The sequence below is a fragment of the Lepisma saccharinum genome, chromosome 3 (genome assembly GCF_977018435.1).
Source record: "Lepisma saccharinum chromosome 3, izLepSacc3.1, whole genome shotgun sequence".
NCBI lineage: Eukaryota > Metazoa > Arthropoda > Insecta > Zygentoma > Lepismatidae > Lepisma > Lepisma saccharinum.
In genome coordinates, this window is record NC_139231.1 from 73954794 (window position 1) to 73976990 (window position 22197).

Below are 22197 nucleotides of genomic sequence, written 5' to 3' on the forward strand. Positions count from 1 at the left end.
GATCCACATATTGATAAATTAGGGAGGATATATATATATTTCCGGTGGTACTTATATATATATATATATATACTAGCTGATTACCCGGCGTTGCCCGGGTATTTATTTATCCCAATATTCTATTAGACAGGAAAATAATGAATTCTAACTATAGTGTAAAATGTAAGTAATTTTATTTCATCCTGAATGTCACTAATTAGCTTAGCTGCTCCGAAAACTATGGATTCGACACGAATGTAGGTCATTTCTCACCTCCCATGTAAATAGGTGATGAACTTGGAGTTGAACGGCATTGGGAGTGTCCCTATTCATTTCAGCGACCCCGTAAACTATGGATTCCACACTAATATCAGTCGTTTTATATGTCACCCCCTACCTACCTCCATTCCTAGGGATGCCAGGGGTGTCTTGGAGTTGAACGGCATTGAGAGTGTCACTATTCATCTTAGCGACCCCGTAAACTATGGATTCCACATTTATATATCGGTCGCTTTCGCAACACAAATCCATATCAGCCTGAATGTTAGACAACCCGAGAAACACCATCGTTGTGAGGGATTGCATAAAGTTACGGATGTCTGTTTGTGTGGAATTTAATATCGGTCATTTTCGATTATTTTTACATGTCACCCATTCCCACCCCACCCTAGGTGTGCCAGGGATGTCTTACCCCCACAGTATTTGTTTCGAGATTTAAAATGATATGTGTACCAAGTTTGGTTGAAATCGCTCCAGGCGTTCGAGATTTATGCCGGAACACACACACACACACACACACACACACACACACACACACACACACACACCCACACTCACACAATCACACACTCACATACATCCATTTTATATATATATATATATATATATATATATATAGAGAGAGAGAGAGAGAGAGAGAGAGAGAGAGAGAGAGAGAAGATGCCGGGTGGGGCACCTAAAAGTACCACCGGAAATATTTCGTGAACAACAATAAATATTGAAAAACTGCTTTCGCAGATATATACGTAGGTATGAGAAGGGCTCATGAAATTAGTGGACACAATACGTTTAACTACGTAAGGAAATATGGTTTTCAACACAAACTTAATTTTTAAAAATGGAACCCATTTTATTTTTAGCTCATTTAAAAGTACGGAAAAATTCATTAAGAGTGGCCTTTGTTACATTGTAATAGGTCGAGTAGTTCTCAAGTAATTGTAACGTGAAGTTGACGCTTGAAACAAACATTCTCACAAGTTGATTCGTATGTCGTAACATTACATATCCCCCTTTTGACGCCATTCGGGTATCCTAACAAACATGTTAGTCTTCTGCAAACTATGCGTTGTGCTTAGGAAAGTTGGTACTTTCCAACAACTGCGGGTTACAATAAAATGTGTAGTTTATACATGAGTAAGCTTTGACAAATTATCTAAAAGGTTCTGATATATCTTTCGGAGTTAACAAATATTTGTTAATAAAAAAGTATAAATTTTAAACATTCCGCCATCTGTTACATACATAAATGTTAGTACATTAATGTCTTTCTAATTTTTAATTGACGTTTATTCATTTACGTCGTAATTTCTAGTACAATGGAACAATCAACGTTTCTCGTTTCGTCATGACAAATCTCTAAGTTTTCAACTATTAAACTTTGCACCTTATACATTTTTCTTTCTTTCTTTATTTCAAATTGATTTATCAAATTTATCAAATAAAGCAAGGACGTAACAAATTATACTGATTTTAATCAATTAAAACCAGACGTTTGTGATAAGTGTATTTACGTCAGAACTGTTGCTGATAAAATAGTATTTTCAAACTCTGAAAAGGCCGAGATGATACTTATCTATGGCGAGTGTAGGAAAATTGCAGCATAATCGTGCAGGCTGTATGCACGACGGTATTTACGCTCAGCTCTGCCGAAAGGCATAGTGGGATGTGCATTTAAGCTCAACTTCACGTTACAATTACTTGAGAACTACTTGACGTATTACAATGTAACAAACGCCATTCATAATGAATTTTTCCGTACTTTCAAATGAGCTAAAATAAAATGGGGTTTCCATTAAAAAAAACTAAGGTTGTGTTGAAAACCATATTTCCTTACGTAGTTGAACGTATTGTGTCCACTAATTTCATGAGCCCCTCTCATACCTATATATCTGCGAAATAAGTTTTTCAATATTTATTGTTGTTCACGAAATATTTCCGGTGGTACTTTTAGGTGCCCCACCTGGTATGTATATATATATATATACACACATACATACCATATATGCATACATACATACATGAATACATGTATATATACGAGGGATGATCGGAAAAAAGGTTAAAAAGCATATAACTTTTGTTTTATTCACTGTAAAGTAAAATTTATGTGTAAATTAATAACATGTTTGTCTTGTTGCGGGTTTAAGGACTTCGGATTCTGACCATGTATACCCGAGAAGCGGACATCTAAAATGGTGACTCGTCTAGAAAATTGGTCAAGAGTAGAAGTGAGGGCAGTGGTGCGGTTCCTGTGGGCCAAAAACACTACACCTACTGACATTAACAGGCAGATTGTGGAGGTGTATGGGGAGGGGGCAATTTCAAGGCAACATGTAGCGAAGTGGTGTCGTGCCTTCAAAGAAGGACGGACCAGTATTGTTAATGACAACTCTGGACACAGCGGTAGGTCCAGTACCTCAACCACTGACGCGAACTGTGCTCTTGTGGATGAGTGTATTCGTGAGGACAGAAGAAGAATATTACGCTCAATATCAGCTGATCTGAGACTACCATTCGGTTGGCTGGCCACCATTATCTGACATGTGATGATGTCAAAAGAGCTGCCTCACGGTGGCTACGAGAACTTGACGCGGATTTCTGTGCAACCGGTATGGAAAACCTCATCTACCGTTGTGACAAGTGCGTGAATAAAAAAGGTGATTACATCGAGGACTAGTGTTGAGTGCCCTCCATCATCAGGTGTGTTGATCTTCCAGCTATGTCTAACACATACGCCATAATAGGCTTTGTAACCTTTTTTTTTCGATCATCCCTCGTAGTTTGATAAAGATGCATTCTCTCTCTCCCCCTTTCTCCTCTCCCCTTCCTTTCCTGCCCATACTTTCAACTGCTCACTGTGTACTGCGCTTTGTATAGTGGATATAATTGTCTTATCCCTTCAAGTTAAGAAGGAATTTCATACACACTACTCTATTAGATGAACGTAGCAAATAATAGTAGGGTTGTACTGTTGAATTCATGCGAAAGTTATGAAATTAAATTATGGAAGAAATTCTTTACCAATTCAAGAAGAAGCGAAGTTTATTAGGCTACATGAAATATTTACGTTTGTGAAACCAGCGCCGTTCCTAAGATAGGGACAAGGCTTCGTCCTACATGGAAGGAATCCGCCTAGCAGCAAAAATATTAGAAATGTAATTGTAGCATACCCGATGGAGGCACATAGTAGTTTGGATTCCACTTGAAACTGTAGTTCCAGTCCTGATTAACCTTACTGTGCATAAAGTGAACTTAAAACAAAAACTAAAAAAAAATCAAATGTCATTTTAACGCTTATATTCGGAATGCAACTTATGTCCAAATTCGGCATTTACATTTGTGCAGTTTCAACTGGCCTTCTTTATTTGCCACTATTAATGTCCTTTACAAAACGAAGTTCAAGGGTGGGGACAGAAAATATGTAAACACCGATTAACAGTGAAGATATTTTTTTATTGTTCTTTTTCCCCATAAAGCAAATGAATGATCTTTTGAATATGCAGTTTTAATATTGTGAGTTTCTAACTGGAAAGACTGCTGCTTCCTGGGTGAGGAATGATCTTTTACTTGTCCCACGGAATTTTACAAATTGATAAGTGCATATTAATATTTGCATTTAATTAATGTGCTATTGGGAAAGTTTTAAAACAAGCAAGGAACTGACAATTGAAAAATGTTGAAAATATAAAAATTTGCTCAAAATGAATATCGAAAAATCGATGCCATTACAGAAGCAATCACTTACTGAAGTAAATTTTCATCTAGCCAATACAGGAAAAGAGATGCTCCATAAGATGCAATAGAAATATGCATAGCGCTTGGGAAAGCAAATACTTTTGCATATATTGTGCAAAGTAATTTAAATTAAATAAAAAAAGAATCATACGTAGCAATTCTTCTCTTGTTCATAACGCTTTAAAATTCTTGAAAAGAAAAATCATTTATTGACAATTATCACCCGACTTTAGAGGACAAGGCACTTTCTGCTACCCAAATTCCTCAATATCAAATTATAGTTGTCAATATCCCCCCCCCCTCCGCGTCCCGAATAATTATGTGAAGTTGGCAGGCACCCTTTGATTATCATACTTTCGAAATAAGACATCCATTACCCAAAACGCTAGGATAAGGCAGCCTTGTCATGGATCGAAGTTCTTTTCGTACCATATGGAAATAACGCGAAGAAGGTGTTTTTATTTACGTGTTTGGTTGTTTTAGGATATTTGTTTTATCCTGCATGACTTTGTACTCCCCACCTTGGAAAACGTGCTAACTGGATCAGTTTAATATCAGAGATAAAATTGACAAGTATTATTCATAATTTCAACCACATATTTTCAAACTATTTTCCTTATCTTACTCAGTAAACTAATGTAAATCCAAAAACGGGGAAATTTCTTGGAATAATTTGAGAACCTTTTTAGTATCGACAATTTCATAAGAAAAATTTGCAGGAAGTCAGAACAAGAATGTATTATTTTATTTTGTTGAAGCATTCATGTTTTTCTGAACCCTTATGTATTGAACTTCATCAGGTGGGCAGAAGAATTTTTGGGTGGGCGCTTGTCCACCCTCGCCACCCATCGAGCCGTCCCTTCTGACCATTCTATGTGGGAATCCATGACAAAGCCGAGGTTAGTAACGGTCTTTTATAAAGTGAATGGGTAATTACTGAAATTGGGGCAGTGATCTGTGCTTTTTCTGAGCTTCTTTGCAAGAAATTTCGAGCATGTTGTGGCGAATTTCGACTGAGTTGGGTTTAATTTTAGCAAGTTAAATTGTATGCATTCGCATATGGCGTTGATGTCTTCTTGTAGTTGGGATATGGCATTTAAATATTATTTTATCCTTGTATGTATGTAAATTGCTTGTCATCAGCATTTTGGTGATTCTGAACATGTGAAAGGCGTTTGGGTAATTCCACTATATAAAAGGAGAGGTCCAAGAATGCTCCCTTGGGGGACTCCATTACGCATGTTTAACCACCCAGAGGAACAGGTTTTTTTTGTTCCGATAATTACGCACTGCTTTCTGCCAGAAAGGTACGATGTACGATGAAAACCAACTGTGGGTCGTGCTAGTAACCCCAATGCTATGTAATTTAGAACTTCATGGTTTACGCAATCGAATGCATTTGAGAAATCAGGCATACAAGTAAGGTGATTTTGCTTGCATCAATAGCTTTTCGTACGTCGTCAGTAACTTTCAGAGTGGCTGGCTGTTTGGTGCTGTGGTTGAGTCGAAATCCAGCTTCTAAAAAATAGATGTGGCTATTACGTGTGTGAATAGCTGTTAATGTACCTCACTTCGAGCACTGACGACAGGAGGAAACGTCAGAGGTGCGATCAAATGTTATGTTGGGTTGCCAAGATACAGGCGCAGGCGGTAAATTGGATATTTAGTATACCCTGTCCCGGGAACCTCTGGAGCGAGCGAACGAAAACAAGTCTCTGCGCATGTAGTGACTCGAGACACCTCGACCAACGAACACGTGACAGGTGAGAGGGAATGGAATTTTGTGGAAGGGAAAACAGACTGCAGCAGCCACCTGTTTGCAGCTTTGCTCCGCCCATTCACTTGTTTCGCTTCTCTGCCGATATGTGCGGCCTTGCTCCACAGATTCCCTGGATAGTATATATATATATATATATATATATATATATATATATATATATATATATATATACATGAGATGGGATTGAGAACATGGTAGCTCCCATGCCCACTGTAGTAGGCCTACTGTGTAATTCATACAGCATAATTGTGATGCACTAATTTGAATGTTTTGTAAAATTAATTTATTTTCACTAAGAAGAATTAAGGACAAAATAAATTATATTTTAAAGCAATCGAAAAAATGTCAATCGGACTGCACCTTGGACAAAATTGCTGTATAGAGAAATGAATTGCGACACTACTAATTGAGGAGCGTGTACAGTTAAGTTCAAATATAGAGAGTTAATCGATCTTTAAAAAAATGATTGTTCAGTAAACAGCGACGAAGAAAAGAAGCATACGAGATTACTCACATTGAACCACAACATACAGTATTGTTTCTGCAGTTATGTGTCTGTCTTACGGGAAAGATCTATGCAACAATGTTACGCATTCTTATGTAGCATGACATACGAGCAAATGTGGAAAGAGTCGTCAACAATAGTTCCGACCACGTGTTACATTCAAATTTAATCCTGAAATTTCTATCAAGATTTCTTCCACTTCGGACCGATTTCATGCAAAACTGCCACAATGCACAATGTCGTTTCATTGCTGAACGAGCATAATGAAGAAGTAAACTTTGCCCAAGGCATTGGGATGCATTCAACCATTTTGCAACTCTATTTCGGCGACTTTTGTTTGGCATCATTCATGGTCAATAGCATAAGTTTTTACAGTTTTCCCTTCAATAATGTAGACAAGGAGGTGATTTATTTGATACCAATGGAGGGGGTAAAAGCGTAGATTGTTGCAAGTTGTACGGAAAGTTTCTTGTTTTGATGGAGCTGGCTTCTAGGAGTGTTCGCGAGTGACAAGACTTCATTTGTTTAGCCATGACAGGATACATTATCTCGATTTTGTTTTTATCGACTTTAATCCACACACTTGGAGCTCAAGAGTTGAACGAAACAAGTACTGTACCAGGTATGCAAATACTTAATCTAGGAATATTGTTAGGGAAGCACTCAAGCACTGATCCATGCAACCAGAAATTTTGGGAGTGAGGGATATTTTCAGATGGGTTATTCTTCGCTGGTCATGCCTCTCTCTCTTTCTCCCTCATACTATATTTCTCTCTGTGTCTCCTTTCCCTCTGTCTTTTTTTTCTCTCTCTCTATCTATCTATATACTATCCATATTCGTTTTATTTTCTACTGTCTTTTTATCTGCCTCACTTCCACGTAGTACACCCTGGACTGCATTTTGCAGACGAACGTGGCTCTGGCGTCTGGCCATATGGCCAGTATAATTGTGTGTGTTGTTCTGTTTTTTGTACTTATGTGTGCTGAGTGCCCCTTTGTCTTTGACCTATATTCTGTATAACACGAAAAGTTTTGCATAAGCTTTCAGATGTCCATTTAATAGGAATTTTCTCATCACTTCCGGAAAAACCAACAATTTGTTCTAAATAGTTAATCACCATGTGGCATTGTTTTTGAAATCTCACACCAAGCACTAAGTCTAGAGGTATGTTTTGCAAACATGAAAAGTTGTGGTCCACGATAAATTTCCAAGAATAACATGTAACAACTCCTTTCTTAATATTCATGAGGTTATTGTTACCAACTATCACTCGCATGTCAAGATCCCATTCTCGAACAGTTCCCCTAGTCTTTATTCGTTCTAATAGACTTTCACTAATTAAACTGTATGTTGACGCAGAATCTAAACATGCCAGTAAAGTCAGATTATTGATTTTACAGTCAACAAACGCAGCAGTCACATTAGTTTCACCACCTTGTCTGGGTCCTATGTCACTACGCGATCCTTGCAAAGCAAATTGAGCACCTCTCACCTGCATCGGACACCATCGCTCAAAATGATCACTTGCTGAAGATTTACGACAATATTTGGGAGTATAGTCTTTGAATGCATGACCTTTAGCCTTGAATTGTCGTTCGATATTATGCAATCCCAAAAAATCCTTGGACAAATAAGAAAGTTTTTCTAAAACTTTCAACTCGTTCTGCAATTCATTTAAAGTATTAGGTATCCCCTTTAGATACAATTTTTCGGAATACTGGGGTTTAAGTCTATCCACAAGATAACTTACAAATGTACTTTCATCAATATCATACTGCAAAATCTTAGCAGCTCGAATTCTACTCTCGAAATACTCTAAGGGAGTTTCATTGTCTCTTTGATTACCCATTACATACTTATTACATAAATACTGCCTCCCAATAGAAGTTGCATACTTATTTAAGATCATTTGAACTACATCATTCCAAGGGATATTTTCAATTATACATTTCATCCATAATTTACCCATTTCAGCATTTAATTTTGGTAAAACTGCGAGCATAATCTCGTGTGAAGGAAACATTTTTCTGTCTTTAATACCCTGCAATACATACAGAAATCGATACAGGCTTTCAGCATTAATTTCCTTAACTATAGGTACAGTAGCTATTAATTTAGTCAAATTTTCTTTAGCCATTTCCATGTTTAACTTTCTCAAATCGGACCTATTATATAATACTCGTGAGTCATTCCATGCGAAATCAACACAGCCTTTGACCTGACCATCTCCGATTTTCATGAAATTTGGGGAATTGAAACTATGCATGGAACTTAGTAAGTATAAACATTTTTAGTTTCGTGCGTCTTGTAATTGTTAAATTATTCAAGGTCAAAGTTAGCATAAATTGCCCTTTTTGAGCCCGCTTAGCTATACTAAATCTGCTGTAGCTCCGCCGCTATTTTGCCTAGGAAGCTCAAATAAAGCTTATTGTACATGGAATTGAATAAGCTTTCCAGTGATATATAACAAGCCTACCTTTGGATAAAAATATAATTTTGTCACGTGACCTTGACCTTTGACCTTGAATATCTCAAAACATGTCATCACCAAAAATCATGAAAAAAATATATTTGGTCCCTCATTCCATACTATAAAACATATCAAAAAATCATTCTGGGACTGCAATGGGATCAGAAGATACAAAATAGTATGTGTAACTATGTGACTGATAAAAGCCCCATTACATGAAATATGAAGAGTCAAATGTCCCTTAACACTCCCTACAAAATGTGAAGGAGTTATCCTGGGTATAATTGGTCATGAAAGAAATAGGTTAGGCACAGGGAGATCCCTAGCCGTGTGTGTCAAGCGCAGGTCCGGCATATTGTTGACCGCCATATTGAATTCAACGCAAAGATTTCAAAGGAAAGGGGGTGATGTGATATATCAAATGAGGCTAGAATTTCACGAAAAATGAAGTGACGAAGGATTTTCCAACGTATCTTACGCCAGCAAAAAGTTATACACATATCTTTCACTTACGATATATGCACATTATAATGTTGTCAATGTTCCTGTGAGCACACTCGTTGACGTCTCTCACACTCGCATAGAACATTTGGCAATGTAGCATGTGCAACAACATCGCAAGCAGCAACTATGCCTTCTCTCAGATGGTCAATATCAGGGACTTTTAGTGCATGCACCATTCTCTTCAAATGTTTCTGAAGGTAAAAGTCCTCCTAAGATGTTAGATCTGGGGAATGTGCAGGCCTTTCAATAGCTTCCCGTGTGCCCATCAATCTACCTAGAAAATTACCATCAAGAAATTGCGAAAATGTCTACATAGTGTGGTCACACTCTGTCCTGTTTCAAAACTCTCGAAAAGTGCCATATCCCGTAAGCAAGGGTGAAAAAAACTGTTCACTTAACAAATCCAGAAGCCCTCACCATTTAAGGTTCCGTTGTTGAATATGGAACAACCATTTCCGTTCGCCATACATTATACCACATAATTAGCTTACCAGCAACAACCATTCGACTGAGCAAATCACAGGTATTGCATATTATTTTTATTAACTTCACCGTGAACATAAAAATTTGCCTCGTCACTGAAGAATTTTTCATTCCAAAGGAAGTGTCGCGTAATTGTTTGAGATACTTTTCCCAATATTCTTCACTATTCAACTATTTGGTGAATGTAGCTGATTAAAATCATATGCAATGGTGCGTATACTTCTTTCTCTCCCAAGATGTCAGCGTGATCTCGATGAGTTCCTAACACGTTAGGAGCATTCCAATGCTTTGTTTTTAACACCTCGAAAAGGAGAAAATGGTTACAAGCATGCAGTAATAAATTTTTGCTGGTTAAATATACCAGGTGTAGAAGTATGAAACCGGAATTTGTTTGCAAGAAGTAAACGGCTGGTGTTTGCAACTGAGAAACAATATTTTATTCAAAGTAAGCTCCATTGCTAGTTACACATTTCTCCCACCTTTCCGGCAGGTTATGAATGCCACGCCAAAAAAAATGTTCTTCTTTTGAAGCGAACCAGTCCGCGAGCCATGTTCGTACATCTTCATACGAATTGAAGCGCTGTTCTGCAAGAGCGTGTCCCAGTGAGGCAAATAGATGATAATCTGAAGGAGCCAAGTCGGGAGAATACGCCGCATGCCCTAGTATCTCCCATTTGAACGCATCGATCGTTTCCCGGACCCGTTTTGCTGTGTGTGGTGAGGCGTTGTCATGGAGCAGGATGACCTTGTGTTGCCTTGCTTCATATTCCGGCCGTTTGTCACGTAATGCTCGATGTAAATTGATCATTTGCTGTTGGTAGCGATCTGCGTTAACGGTTTCACCGGGTTTTAGCTTGCAATTCGTTGTCTTTGAACTTTTTCGGAGGTTTCCCACATTCCTCGTTTCGCAAGTCAAAATCTCCACTTTTGAATTTCTTGAACCACTCGAAACACTGGTTTTCCCGAGAGCATGTTCGCCGTAAGCTTTGACGAGCATTCGATGCGATTCTGCGGCGGTTTTCTTCAAATGATAACAGAACATCAATGCTGTCCGCAAATCGTAGTTCGTAGGCACAAAACTCGACATGTTCCGGGTGTGCAACACCTTCCTCTGTCTGGCACTCGGGTTACTGTGTTCCGATATAACGTCCTCGGGAGTGGCGGGCAGCAGCTGGCGCTGCTTACGCGATCTTTCGCGCCCCCCACTGCCGGCTAGCACCATTTATCGGCCAATTCCGGTTTCATACTTCTACACCTGGTATGCTGGATAAACCTTCGTCACTTCATTTTTCGTGAAATTCTAGCCTCATTTGATATATCACATAACCCCCTTTCCTTTGAAATCTTTGCGTTGAATTCAATATGGCGGTCAACAATGTGCCGGACTTTCGCTTGACACACACGGCTAGGGTTCTCCCTGTGTCTAACCTATTTCTTTCATGACCAATTATACCCAGGATAACTCCTTCACATTTTGTAGGGGGTGTTAAGGGACATTTGACTCTTCATAGTTCATGTAATGGGGCTTTTATCAGTCACATAGTTACACATTTTATTTTGTATCTTCTGATCCCATGCAGTATCAGAATGATTTTTTGGTATGTTTTAGGGTATGGTATGAGGGACCAAATATATTTTTTTCATGATTTTTGGTGATGACATGTTTTGAGATATTCAAGGTCAAAAGTCAAGGTCACGTGACAAAATTATATTTTTATCCAAAGGCAGGCTTGTCATATATCACTGGAAAGCTTATTCAATTCCATGTACAATAAGCTTGATTTGAGCTTCCTAGGCAAAATAGCGGCGGAGCTACAGCAGATTTAGTATAGCTAAGCGGGCTCAAAAAGGGCAATTTCTGCAAACTTTGACCTTGAATAATTTAACAATTACAAGACGCACGAGACTAAAAATTTTCATAGTTACTAAGTTCTATGCATAGTTTCAACTCCCCAAATTTCATGAAAATCGGAGATGGTCAGGTTAAAAATTGCACATATCTGTGTTGATTTGGCATGGAATGACTATCGTTCGTCTTCATCAGACGACGACGAACTTTCCAAAGGCTTACTTGGGCGTTTATTCACCCACCGGGGTTTACAAGGTACCTTTACGTACGTTTCTACATCTTCCCCCCTCCCTTTGTCGTCCTTTGGCATTTTCTGGAGTGTGTTGAAAGGGTCCAACGAAATCATTTAACAACTGCGAAGCAGAATGTTCTCTACGAGTTGACGAAAGTGGGGGGAAAGGCGGAACAAAATTCCTCCCATCCACTGTTCCCGTAATATCTACTGTCTAATAATTCCGAGAGGTAGCCATATTAACACACAATTTTACAGTCTAACCAAACTAGAAATATTGATAGCCAATTGTACACAAGTACCAAAGACAGAACAACCATGTAACCATGCTCTGCTCTTATAATCCTGTACGTCTCTTATTTCCCCTTTATAAATAATAAAGAAGTGAGACGAGGATTATATTATCTGCGCAGTGGAAGTTATTTATCTTTCAGTAGGTATTTAAGCTATTTAATGTAAACTTAATATTCTTTCATCCATAATCTTTATTAACAAATCATATCATTAAATATACTTTCCAAATTTATATATGCTTCACATGGTTCATTCATAACCAATCAAAACACCTAAGAACCTCATTTTAGTTAACTCAACAAAAATAACTTTGTATAATCTCCCAATTAAATTATAACAGTCCGTCCAATTAGATTGTCAAAAGTCAGTACGTAACGGCTATACGAGTCCGAGTCAACTGCAGCCCCGCCCAATACCCCCACAGCCAACATGACCCGGAGCAATCTACCTTTAAAAAAAACAAAAAAACAAACAAATTCCTTCTCTAGTACTTTTAAGAAGTCGAAATAACTATATTAACGTTAGGCAAATTACACCAGGCCATGCAGGCCCAAAAAGGGTGATACACAGAAATACAGTATACTCAGCCTGTGTCCAGCCTGTGTCCAGAAGTCCTACGCCTCCTCCAGTCAGCAAGGATCTCCCACGCCAAACTCCTCGCTCAACCCTCGCAGAAGCTTAGCCAATGGCATACCCTACCTTAGTCACATGTATATTGAGTCTTCAATACGTCACCAATGAGCTATCGTACACTATGGGCTTACAAGCCTCAGCTTTTATCCGAAGTCAGAATGTTTTAATATTTTAGTTACACGACATTACAGTTATGTTATTTTAGTTATGGTAAGAGGCTGGAGCCCGTATATCGTGGCGGGTGCAAAATAGCCTAAGTGCTGAAGCAACCAAAATTTTAAATTAAATTAAATTCAATTCATTATATATTATCCCTTGATATATTATCCTCTGTCTGTTTCTCTCTCTCTCTCTCTCTCTCTCTCTCTCTCTCTCTCTCTTTACTTCTCGTTTCGTGTTTTAAATTAACCATTTTCTGGTATCCCCTAATGGGTTAGTAGACACACATACAAGTAGTACTACAATATGCATACATATGATAATCATCAGGACCTTCACTTCTTAATAGAGGGAACTAAAAAAATTGTTATATTCTATAAATATTCCATTTTTCTATATGTTTTTACATTAATTTCCTTGGTACGAAGTCTATCCTTACTATCTGCCTCTTGACTTATTCGTGTAATAACAATTTCATAATTATTAATAACCTCTCTTAATGATAATATCATTGGCGTATTTTCCCATGTTACCGGGACGGTTTACCGCCAGCAAACCAACTTATTCCATATACATAGAAATTGCCGAAAAATTTGAAGTTGTAGAACTTTTTTCTTTAATTGCATGCTTGCTTGCATTGGTGTTTTCGGTAAAGCATATAAAATTTTCAGAATACGCCACTGAATAACATATATTTTAATATACGCCTTAATAATAACACGAGTCGTATGGTGGTCCACTCGGTAGGGCGTCTAACTGCCACGAGGGAGACTCGGGTTCGATTCCCGAATTGGGCAATTTCAGGTGAGAAATTTTCAACTATATCCTAGCATGGACCGGCTCTGGGGTTCAAGCAGCCACCAATGAAAAGGTACTGGGTGGTAAAGGCGACCGGAGCGTGGTGCTGATCATGTCACTTCCACAAAAATGTCAGAGACTGCGACTGTGTGAGAACCTTACCTCCACAAGCACACCCCGTCCCGTGCCTTAATGGCATATTAATAATAATAAATAGTATATTACTACTACTACTTCAACTACTAAGGTAAGGTAGGTAAAGTTGCACATGCACATTGCACTGTACCATGAAGGCGCACTATGGTGATGCGGAGGTAGGGCCAATTTTGGAGGCGATGTGATCAACACCACGCTCCGGCTCCAGGGTTGCTACCAGGTGCCCGTTAGTTTGAGGCTGGGCGAACGCGAACCCCAGAATTACGCCCTACCGACTAGACACCTGCGGCTCATACAACAAACAACAACAACTACTACTACTACTACTACTACTACTACTTCATGAGACAATTGGTTAGCACCGGCCTTTGAGCGAAGAGGTCATCACGCTAAAAGCCAGAGACTCCGGTTTCGAACCCTGGTCAGGCAGGCCATGGTGTTCGTTACATCACAAATTTCGTCAGTTCATATTTCATCTTCATCATCGTGATTAATCAAAGAAGTTGAAATTGCGATGTAAAGTAAATAGAAACAATCGGTAAGGGTGCCTGGATGTAGCGAATGAACATAATGTTTAATGTGCCGTTCATACTTATTACTACTGTCCCAACAACAACAACAACAACAACAATAATCTACATCAATCCTAATGATTTCATCTGCACTTACCAGTCTCCTTGATGACGTAGTGGTAATGTCGCCGCCTAGTAATCAAGAGGTCCTGGGTTCGATACTCGGTGGAGGCACATAGTGGTTCGGATCCCACTTTAAACTTTAGGTCCAGTCCCAATTAGCCTGTCTGTGCTTAAAAGTGGACTCAAAACAAAAACTCAGACATCATCATGTAACGCATACATATCACTCATTCCCACAATACATTACTAATGACTTATTACACACACGCGCACACCCACCAACCCCCCCCCCCCCCCCCCACACACACACACTGAATGGGTGAGAGAAAGAAGGAACAGATTGCATAGACTGTTTTTTGGGAAATCAACGAAATAGTTCTGGGGCTGAAAATACTTTATTAATTAAAAACTTTCTATTGTGAAATTATAATGCAAAGCTCTGACAATAGTTCTAAAGCAATACTTTTTGTAAATTGTTAATACGTAAATTGACACAGTTATGAAAACATCATGGAATGTTTTTCTTTTGGTTCTCACTTAAACGTAGCAAGAAATACGAGATGCAGTTTTTAAATTACAGCCCATTTATTAGTTGATATAACATTACTATGAATGCAAGATAAGTGTTCTGACCAAAAAATGTTTACGTTAACAATTCTCGATAATACATCTTAACTAACACAACATTTTCTTCAAATAGGTGTGAACCTGCAACATGAACATTATTTTGAACAGTATTCTCAGCACAGCACTGCTAGTCACTATCAGAATGTTCATCATATGCCGACTACATGTATATAGGCCATTATAAAATGCTGTCTTACAACTCTTTACAGTCGTCTGGTACATAATGCACAATTTCAGCCACGTCCTCAATTTCTCTACTGTTTATTGGAACTTTCCCAACAGAAGCATTACTAGTAGGAACCAGAATCTCACGGCCTTTGTAGAGCTTGAATATTTCACTCCTAATGCAGTCTATAAACTCGTGTGCTGTCACGTATCCTTTTTCTTCTTCCTTGTATGTCAGATACCTGTACTTGATAATTTGAAACACTTCTCTGCTGTTTTGCAAAGTTTTAGTGCTCCTCTTAAACAGTATAGGGTACCATTGCCTAAAGTTGACTATTTGTTGATTTTCAACACTTTTAACTTCAAATGTTGGCTGCTACTTGTCGGTGCTGAGAGCTAAAAGGCAAACATTACACGAATGTTTTCCTTCTTTCACTCAAAGATATTTCCTACTACTACTACGTGCTGAGAGGGAGAATGTTTTCTTTCTCTGTGTCAGTTGATGCAGCTTAGCTTAAGTAAAAAAAATGGCTATCTCCGCTCAAAATGACCAAAAAGTGGAATCTTTACCTTCTTTCTCTCACCCATTACATATTATACATACTACTGAATTCAATGTATTATACTATCATTGTATAAGCTTTATATTATCTTTATTTACTCATTTATTGTATTATCATGATCATTATTTATTCATTGTTTTAATTGATTCCTTATATCTATGACAAGGGTTTGCTGTAAGAACGGCCCATGATGCCGAAACAAGCTTAACAAAGACCCATTCTATTCTTTTAACAGCCCTGCAAGAAGAAGAGCTCGTGTGTCCAGCGGAGACGTCGAGGTCCCTCTTCAGCAGACGATGCCAAAGCGAGGACCACTGCAATCCCGGAGAGCTCTGCTGCAAGGTGGAAGGCAAGATGAGATGCCACAAGGGAGTGCCCAAGTCATCCGAAGCAGCGATGAGAGATGGTAAATCCACGCTGATGAATGATAGAGGCTAATTTGACCCCACCTGAGGAAAGGGAAGAGTGTATTCTGGGAGTGGGTGGGGTGGATGCTTCGTTAGTTGCCTTTACAGTAGAGGGAAAATATTGAATCTAAAATCATGTATAAGTGACAATATTTATACAGTAATTGAAGATCGTTCGCATCACAGACAGAAACAAAACTCTTTCCTTGTATAATCGTTCTAGTCAATTGCAAAATTACGTAGAGTGCAGTATTCCGTCCAGGGCACACTGGTGTATTGCCACAATATGGCAGGTATGCCGCGAACTTTTACCTATTGTAACAAATTAAATTAAATTTTTAAAGTTCCAATTATAGTTTTTTTTATGAGTTTGTATTACTCGTTCTGTCCCTGCAATGACTTAAATAAGATGCCGCTGTTTGTTACACACAACGAACTATCCAGTGGACTGAAATTAAAACATAGAATACACAAGAAATGAGACTCGCTTTGCCAAAGATTCCGTTAGTAAAGTACCAGTCACCTGTGTTCAGCAAGGCAGTCACAAGTATCACGTGGAAGGCATGTGAGTGCGTTTTCTTTTATAAAGGGTGTCTTAAAAAAAACGGGACATTTTTAAACGGAGGAATAGAGAAGAAAATAAATAGTTGCACGAAATTTAATCATGGAAATTAATAATACAGAGGATGCCTTTACATAATTACATACCGCTAAAGATTTGGTTTGGTTTGATTTACATTATTTTACTTCGCTTTTTGTGCCACTTTTGGCTAATTTGCGAAGATGGGGATGAGTGATGATATGATGCAATAGACACTCACAAACATCCATGCCCAGGCCAGGATTCGAACCCGGGACCCCTGGCTTTGTAGCGCGATGTGCTAACCACTCTTTTTTTTTCATTTTAAATCAAACAAATACAGTAAATCTTTACAACTCTTACAGGTATGTTATTCAAGTATTACATTTAAAAAGTTGGCATAATGTGATTTTCTATAATCTAAAGATATTTGTTCATATTCTGGTATTAGAGTTAGTCCAAAGTCCAAGTAATTATAATTTTTTCCCACAGGAAATAAAAACAATAGGTATTGTGCTATTAACCACTGAACTGATTTTTGCTTTGTACTTGGGAACAAATGAAACTCTGGTAAGGTAATGTCTTTTGCTGATACTTGGTTTGGTGAAGTGCGACAAATTCTGCTGAGCATTGTTCTTAATTTTGACCAAGCTGTAACTGCTTTCTTACATTCTGTTATCTTATGGATAATCGAATCTGGAACATGACAATTATAACAATTTGGAGAATTACTGAAACCATACTTATGACATCTATCTGCCGTTACAATTACTTGTTGAATCTCTTTGTACCATATAATTAGATGATGCCTTGTTCGTTAGATGTGTCGCCGTTGCATTATTCCATATTTGTTTCCAATTGTATTTGGGATTTTCTCTTTCGATTCGAACTGTTATTATATTTGCGTTAAGTTGTTCTCTGTAAATCTGTCTGACAGAAGGACTGTCATATGTATGTTGCACAGTCCTATAAAATGTATGAATAGCGAACTCGGTATAAAACTTTAATTCTCTGGGAATGTTTTGTATGTCCATTGGTGCTATTAATGGTACATCTTTTAACACTGTAATTATTATTTGTTGCGTAGTGGAGTCAATTGGAGAATATGCCGCTGAAAGACCTCTTTGGATAAATAATGCTCTTGGTTGTATCGCCACACTCTTTAAGTTCATACCTCCCCTCTTTTCCGGGAGATATAGCTCGCTCATGGCCACGCGGAACACCGAGTCGTGCCAGAGGAATTTACCAACCTGTTACTTTACCCTAGCTATTTGCTTCGCTGACAAGGTCAATGTCTTGGATAGGTACCAAAACTTCGATAAGGCGTAGATGTTTACGTATCTCACTCGCAATTTCAAGCAAAGAAACCTGAGTTGATTTGCACGTAAAGTATATATAACTTTTTCGGTCACTATCCGACTATTATGTTCGATGGTATCTCGGATATTTGTATAAAAATGTATAACTAGTATTTTCACTTTCTGTGCTACACGTACACTAGTGTTATTACTAAACAAATTGTTGACTCCCAAAGGTAACAAAAACGTTTTATTTAAATTTAGCTTTGCGCCCGAGACATTTTCGAAGTATTTCAAGTACTTTTGTGCATTTTCCAAATCCCTTTCGCTATTTAACAATAACGTAATGTCATCCATAAAACTACTAACTTGAATCGTTTTTGACATGACAGAAATGCCCTCATTTATTTCTTGTAATCTTTTAAGTAAGGGAACTAGTGTTAATACATATATTATACTACTGAGTGGACTTCCTTGTAAAACACCTCGTTTCATTTGAAATGTTTTCGTAAGACACCCATTAAGTTTTAGTTTTAACTTAGTGTTTCCGTACAAAATTTGTATCCATTTTATGAAGGTATCTCCGAAACCAAAAGCCCTTAAAACACTGTACATATATTTATGACTAACTCTATCATAAGCCTGTGAGAAATCCACTGTTAAAATTGTTTTGTTGACTTGCTGGTTTTGTGTTGTAATAATTACATCACGTATAGTTTGTAATAAATGATGAATTGTTCTTTGAGGGTTACATGCATATTGTGTGTCCCCTACTAGTTTATGCATGTAAGGAATTAGGCGGATGTTTATGCATCTACTGATAATCTTGATATCGCTACTTAGAATTGTAATCGGGCGGTAGTCAGTAACCACTTTAGGTTTCGTTTTTTTTTTTGAACGAAAACCACAATTTCTGTTCTACTTGAGGACCCTAATTTCCCACTCTGTAATACATCGTTGACCCATTGCGTAAAAACATCCCCAATTAGATTCCAAAAGGTTTGGTAAAAGTCTGAGGACAGGCCATCTTCTGCCGTTGATTTATTTCTGGCCGCTTTGAAAACTGCATTTCTTACTTCAGTGTTCGTAAAGGGTTTGCTAATTTCCGTTCGCTCTTCTTCAGTTAATCTTTCTGTTACTTGGTTCGTGAAGTCCCAAGTGGAGTCTTCGGGATTATGAGCTTGGCCCATTAAATTTAAATAATATTGTAAGAATGTATTCTGAATTACTCTGGGATTAGTTGTAATCTCTCCTGTGTCGTCTGTTATCTCTGTTATTAGGTGACTTTTAACTTGTCTATGCTCTTGTAAAATATGATATAAATTTGCCTCTGCATCATTATCCAAAGGTAGCTTTTTGCTTTTAATTTTTACAATGTTTCTCTTTTTTCGGTGTAGAGAGAGTAATTTTGATTTCATCTCGTTAATGTAAGGCTTATTTACATTACCTTGTAATGCTAGACTTTGTAAATCATGTAACACGGCATAATAGAAATTATACATGTTGTTAAAATCTCTACTTTTTTCTATACTATACATTTTACTAATATACCGAAATTTTGGTTTTACAATGAATTCCCACCAGTCTGTTAGGGTCTTACTGGGTGATCTACGCTTAACTAGCTCTAGCCAAGTTAGCAGTTCATAATTTTTATCCGCCAATACTGAACAATTTAGCATCCAGTATCCTCTTCCCATACATGATTTGTTTTGTTCCAATTTGATTTTTAATATTAAGGCAGTATGATCACTGAAACAAACAGGAAACACACTTACACTTTGTACATTTTCTTTATAACCCTTCGCTATATAAAATCGGTCGATGCGTGAAGAACTTTGAGTTGTAAAATGTGTAAATCCTGGTTGGTCTCTATGGTTACAAACCCATGCATCTTGTAACTTTAAGCCCTTTGTTAATTCATATAGTGCCCGGGAGAAATTATAGCCTGGTTGTTGATCTTGCCTGTCTAGGACGGAATTGAAATCGCCAGCCACTAATGGATTTAATGTATGGGATGTTAATTCTGGACTTAAGATTGTTGAAAAGAAATGTTCTCGTTCATGCTTATTATGACTTCCTGAAGGCATTGCATAAAAACAAAGGACCTAATTCCGCACTTATTAATCTTCCTGATGGGTGGAAGGTGACATTATGTAAATCTATTCTTTGATGCACCGCTATTGCTGTGCCTTGATATGTGGCAGTAAAATTATTATGAACCTTGTACCTTGCCAAGGATGAAAAATTGTCAATGCCTACTTCTTGTAGGAAAGCTATATCAATATCCGACCTTGACAGAAAATCATTTAACACCATTAGTTTTTTCTGACTTTGTAATTTGTTAAGGTTAATCGTTGCTAATGTAAATATGTACATTAGGGATGTCAGCATCTTATTTAAGCAACGCATTAATAATTTTTAGTACTTTATGCTTTGCAATTGTTCCACTTTTGACGCTGGGCAGACTCACTCATATCTCTTCGTCACTACCTGAGACTAGAACTGTAGGCATTTCTTTATCACTTGGTTTATGTGTCCCTGCCCCTATTAGTTCTAGACTTTTTTCCTCTTTTCCTAAAAAAGGGTTCGGTTGAATAGGGTTTTCTCTCTTGGGCTTAAGCTTTACTTCTACTGCTGTACTTACCACGTCATCCTTTTTTTGTTTCTTCGGACGTAAGGTCATATGGTCTGTAGCATTTTTCCTCGCATCCCTGGCGGATTGTGAGCGGGGTTTTTTGGGGGTAGGTTCTGGAAATTCTGCTTCTGCGAACATCGAACTTGTTGGGATTTGGGGGTATTGATTCGGAAATTCGAATAGGGTAATTGGAACTATAGATTCGTTCCCACTTACACTTTCACTTGCACTTTCGTGCACACTTTCCTTGTTCCCATCACTTGCATTATCTTCTTGCGGATTTAACTGTGGGGGTTTGGGGATCTTGGTACTTGCCTTGGTCTCGTTGTCTTCAGTGACTACCATCTGCTCGTGTTGTTCCTTGGGGTCCTCTGGTGTAGCCTGTCGGTATGCCGGTACTGGTAAAATGGTTCGGGTATTCTGGTCTTGAGCAGTTGATTCCCTAGGAGGGTGTGAAGAACTGGGGAGTGTATTAACCACCGCTGCAGCGTATCCAGCAGTGCGTGTCGACCTTGCCACCCTATGCTGGCACTCATCATGTAAGTGGTCCTGTGCATTACATCTAAAACAGAGTTTGGGTTGCCCTTCATACGTGGTCTTCATTTAACATAATGTAAGATGGCACCGGTTTTTGGAGGATGCCCGTTCTGACTGGGTAGGGAAGAGAGGTGGAATAAACTTCATCTCGTACTATTTGTACTATTCCGTATTTGGACATTTCATTTGTTATGGCACTGTCTGGTAATTCCATGGGCACTAGATGAATCCGAACGATTGTGACAGGCTTGTCTGCTCTATGTACTGGTATATCATATTCTCCCGTGTCGTCTGTGAATACGAAAGTTCCTTTACTACGTGCTATTATTGCCGTGCAAAATTGTTCGGTGCTTACTTTAACAAACACTTGGTGTTTTACGAAGTCTACTTCGATACTCAAAACGTCCGCTACGCGCAATTTCACTACATCTCTCATCCATTCATGGATGGCGAGCGTGGTCGGTCTTTGCTGCACACGGGTGAAGGAAAATTGCAAAGTGTTTAACCTTTTGACCGGCATGTCTGAGAAATTACATACGTTCACTTAACGTCACTGATACTGAGCTGCTCGCTTTGCTGTTAATATAATATTCACCTGTCTGTAGAAACTAATTCCGCGTGTTGATTCTACTCTACTTGACGAATGTTCGGGAGCGCTCGCTAGACACGTCTGCTCTCTACCTCGCCTCGTCGCGGAATGAACCACTCCGCCACGGGGCCGGCTACCGCTGAAGAAATGGATAGGTTTATGACTTGATGATAACTTCCAGTGGATGACCTTTTCCTAATCGGCCATTCCTGCAGTCGTCGAGGGACATCCTCCATAGTTCGTCGATGTAACGTGTTCACTGGAATCTGGGTGATTCTTCAGTTGTAACAGGAAGAGTCAAAAG

The 22197-nt window shown here is 38.4% G+C and overlaps 1 protein-coding gene across 1 annotated transcript in view; it reads left to right on the forward strand.

Moving 5' to 3' along the window:
* Positions 1-6681: 6681 nt before the first annotated feature.
* The window catches only part of LOC145985849 (uncharacterized), a 31357-nt gene continuing 15841 nt past the window's right edge, over positions 6682-22197 (forward strand). Inside the window, exons 1-2 of the mRNA XM_083119948.1 lie at positions 6682-6900; positions 16083-16253. Coding sequence (XP_082976074.1) covers positions 6810-6900; positions 16083-16253 — 262 coding nt within the window. The 5' untranslated portion in view covers positions 6682-6809. The remainder of the gene's footprint in view (positions 6901-16082; positions 16254-22197) is intronic.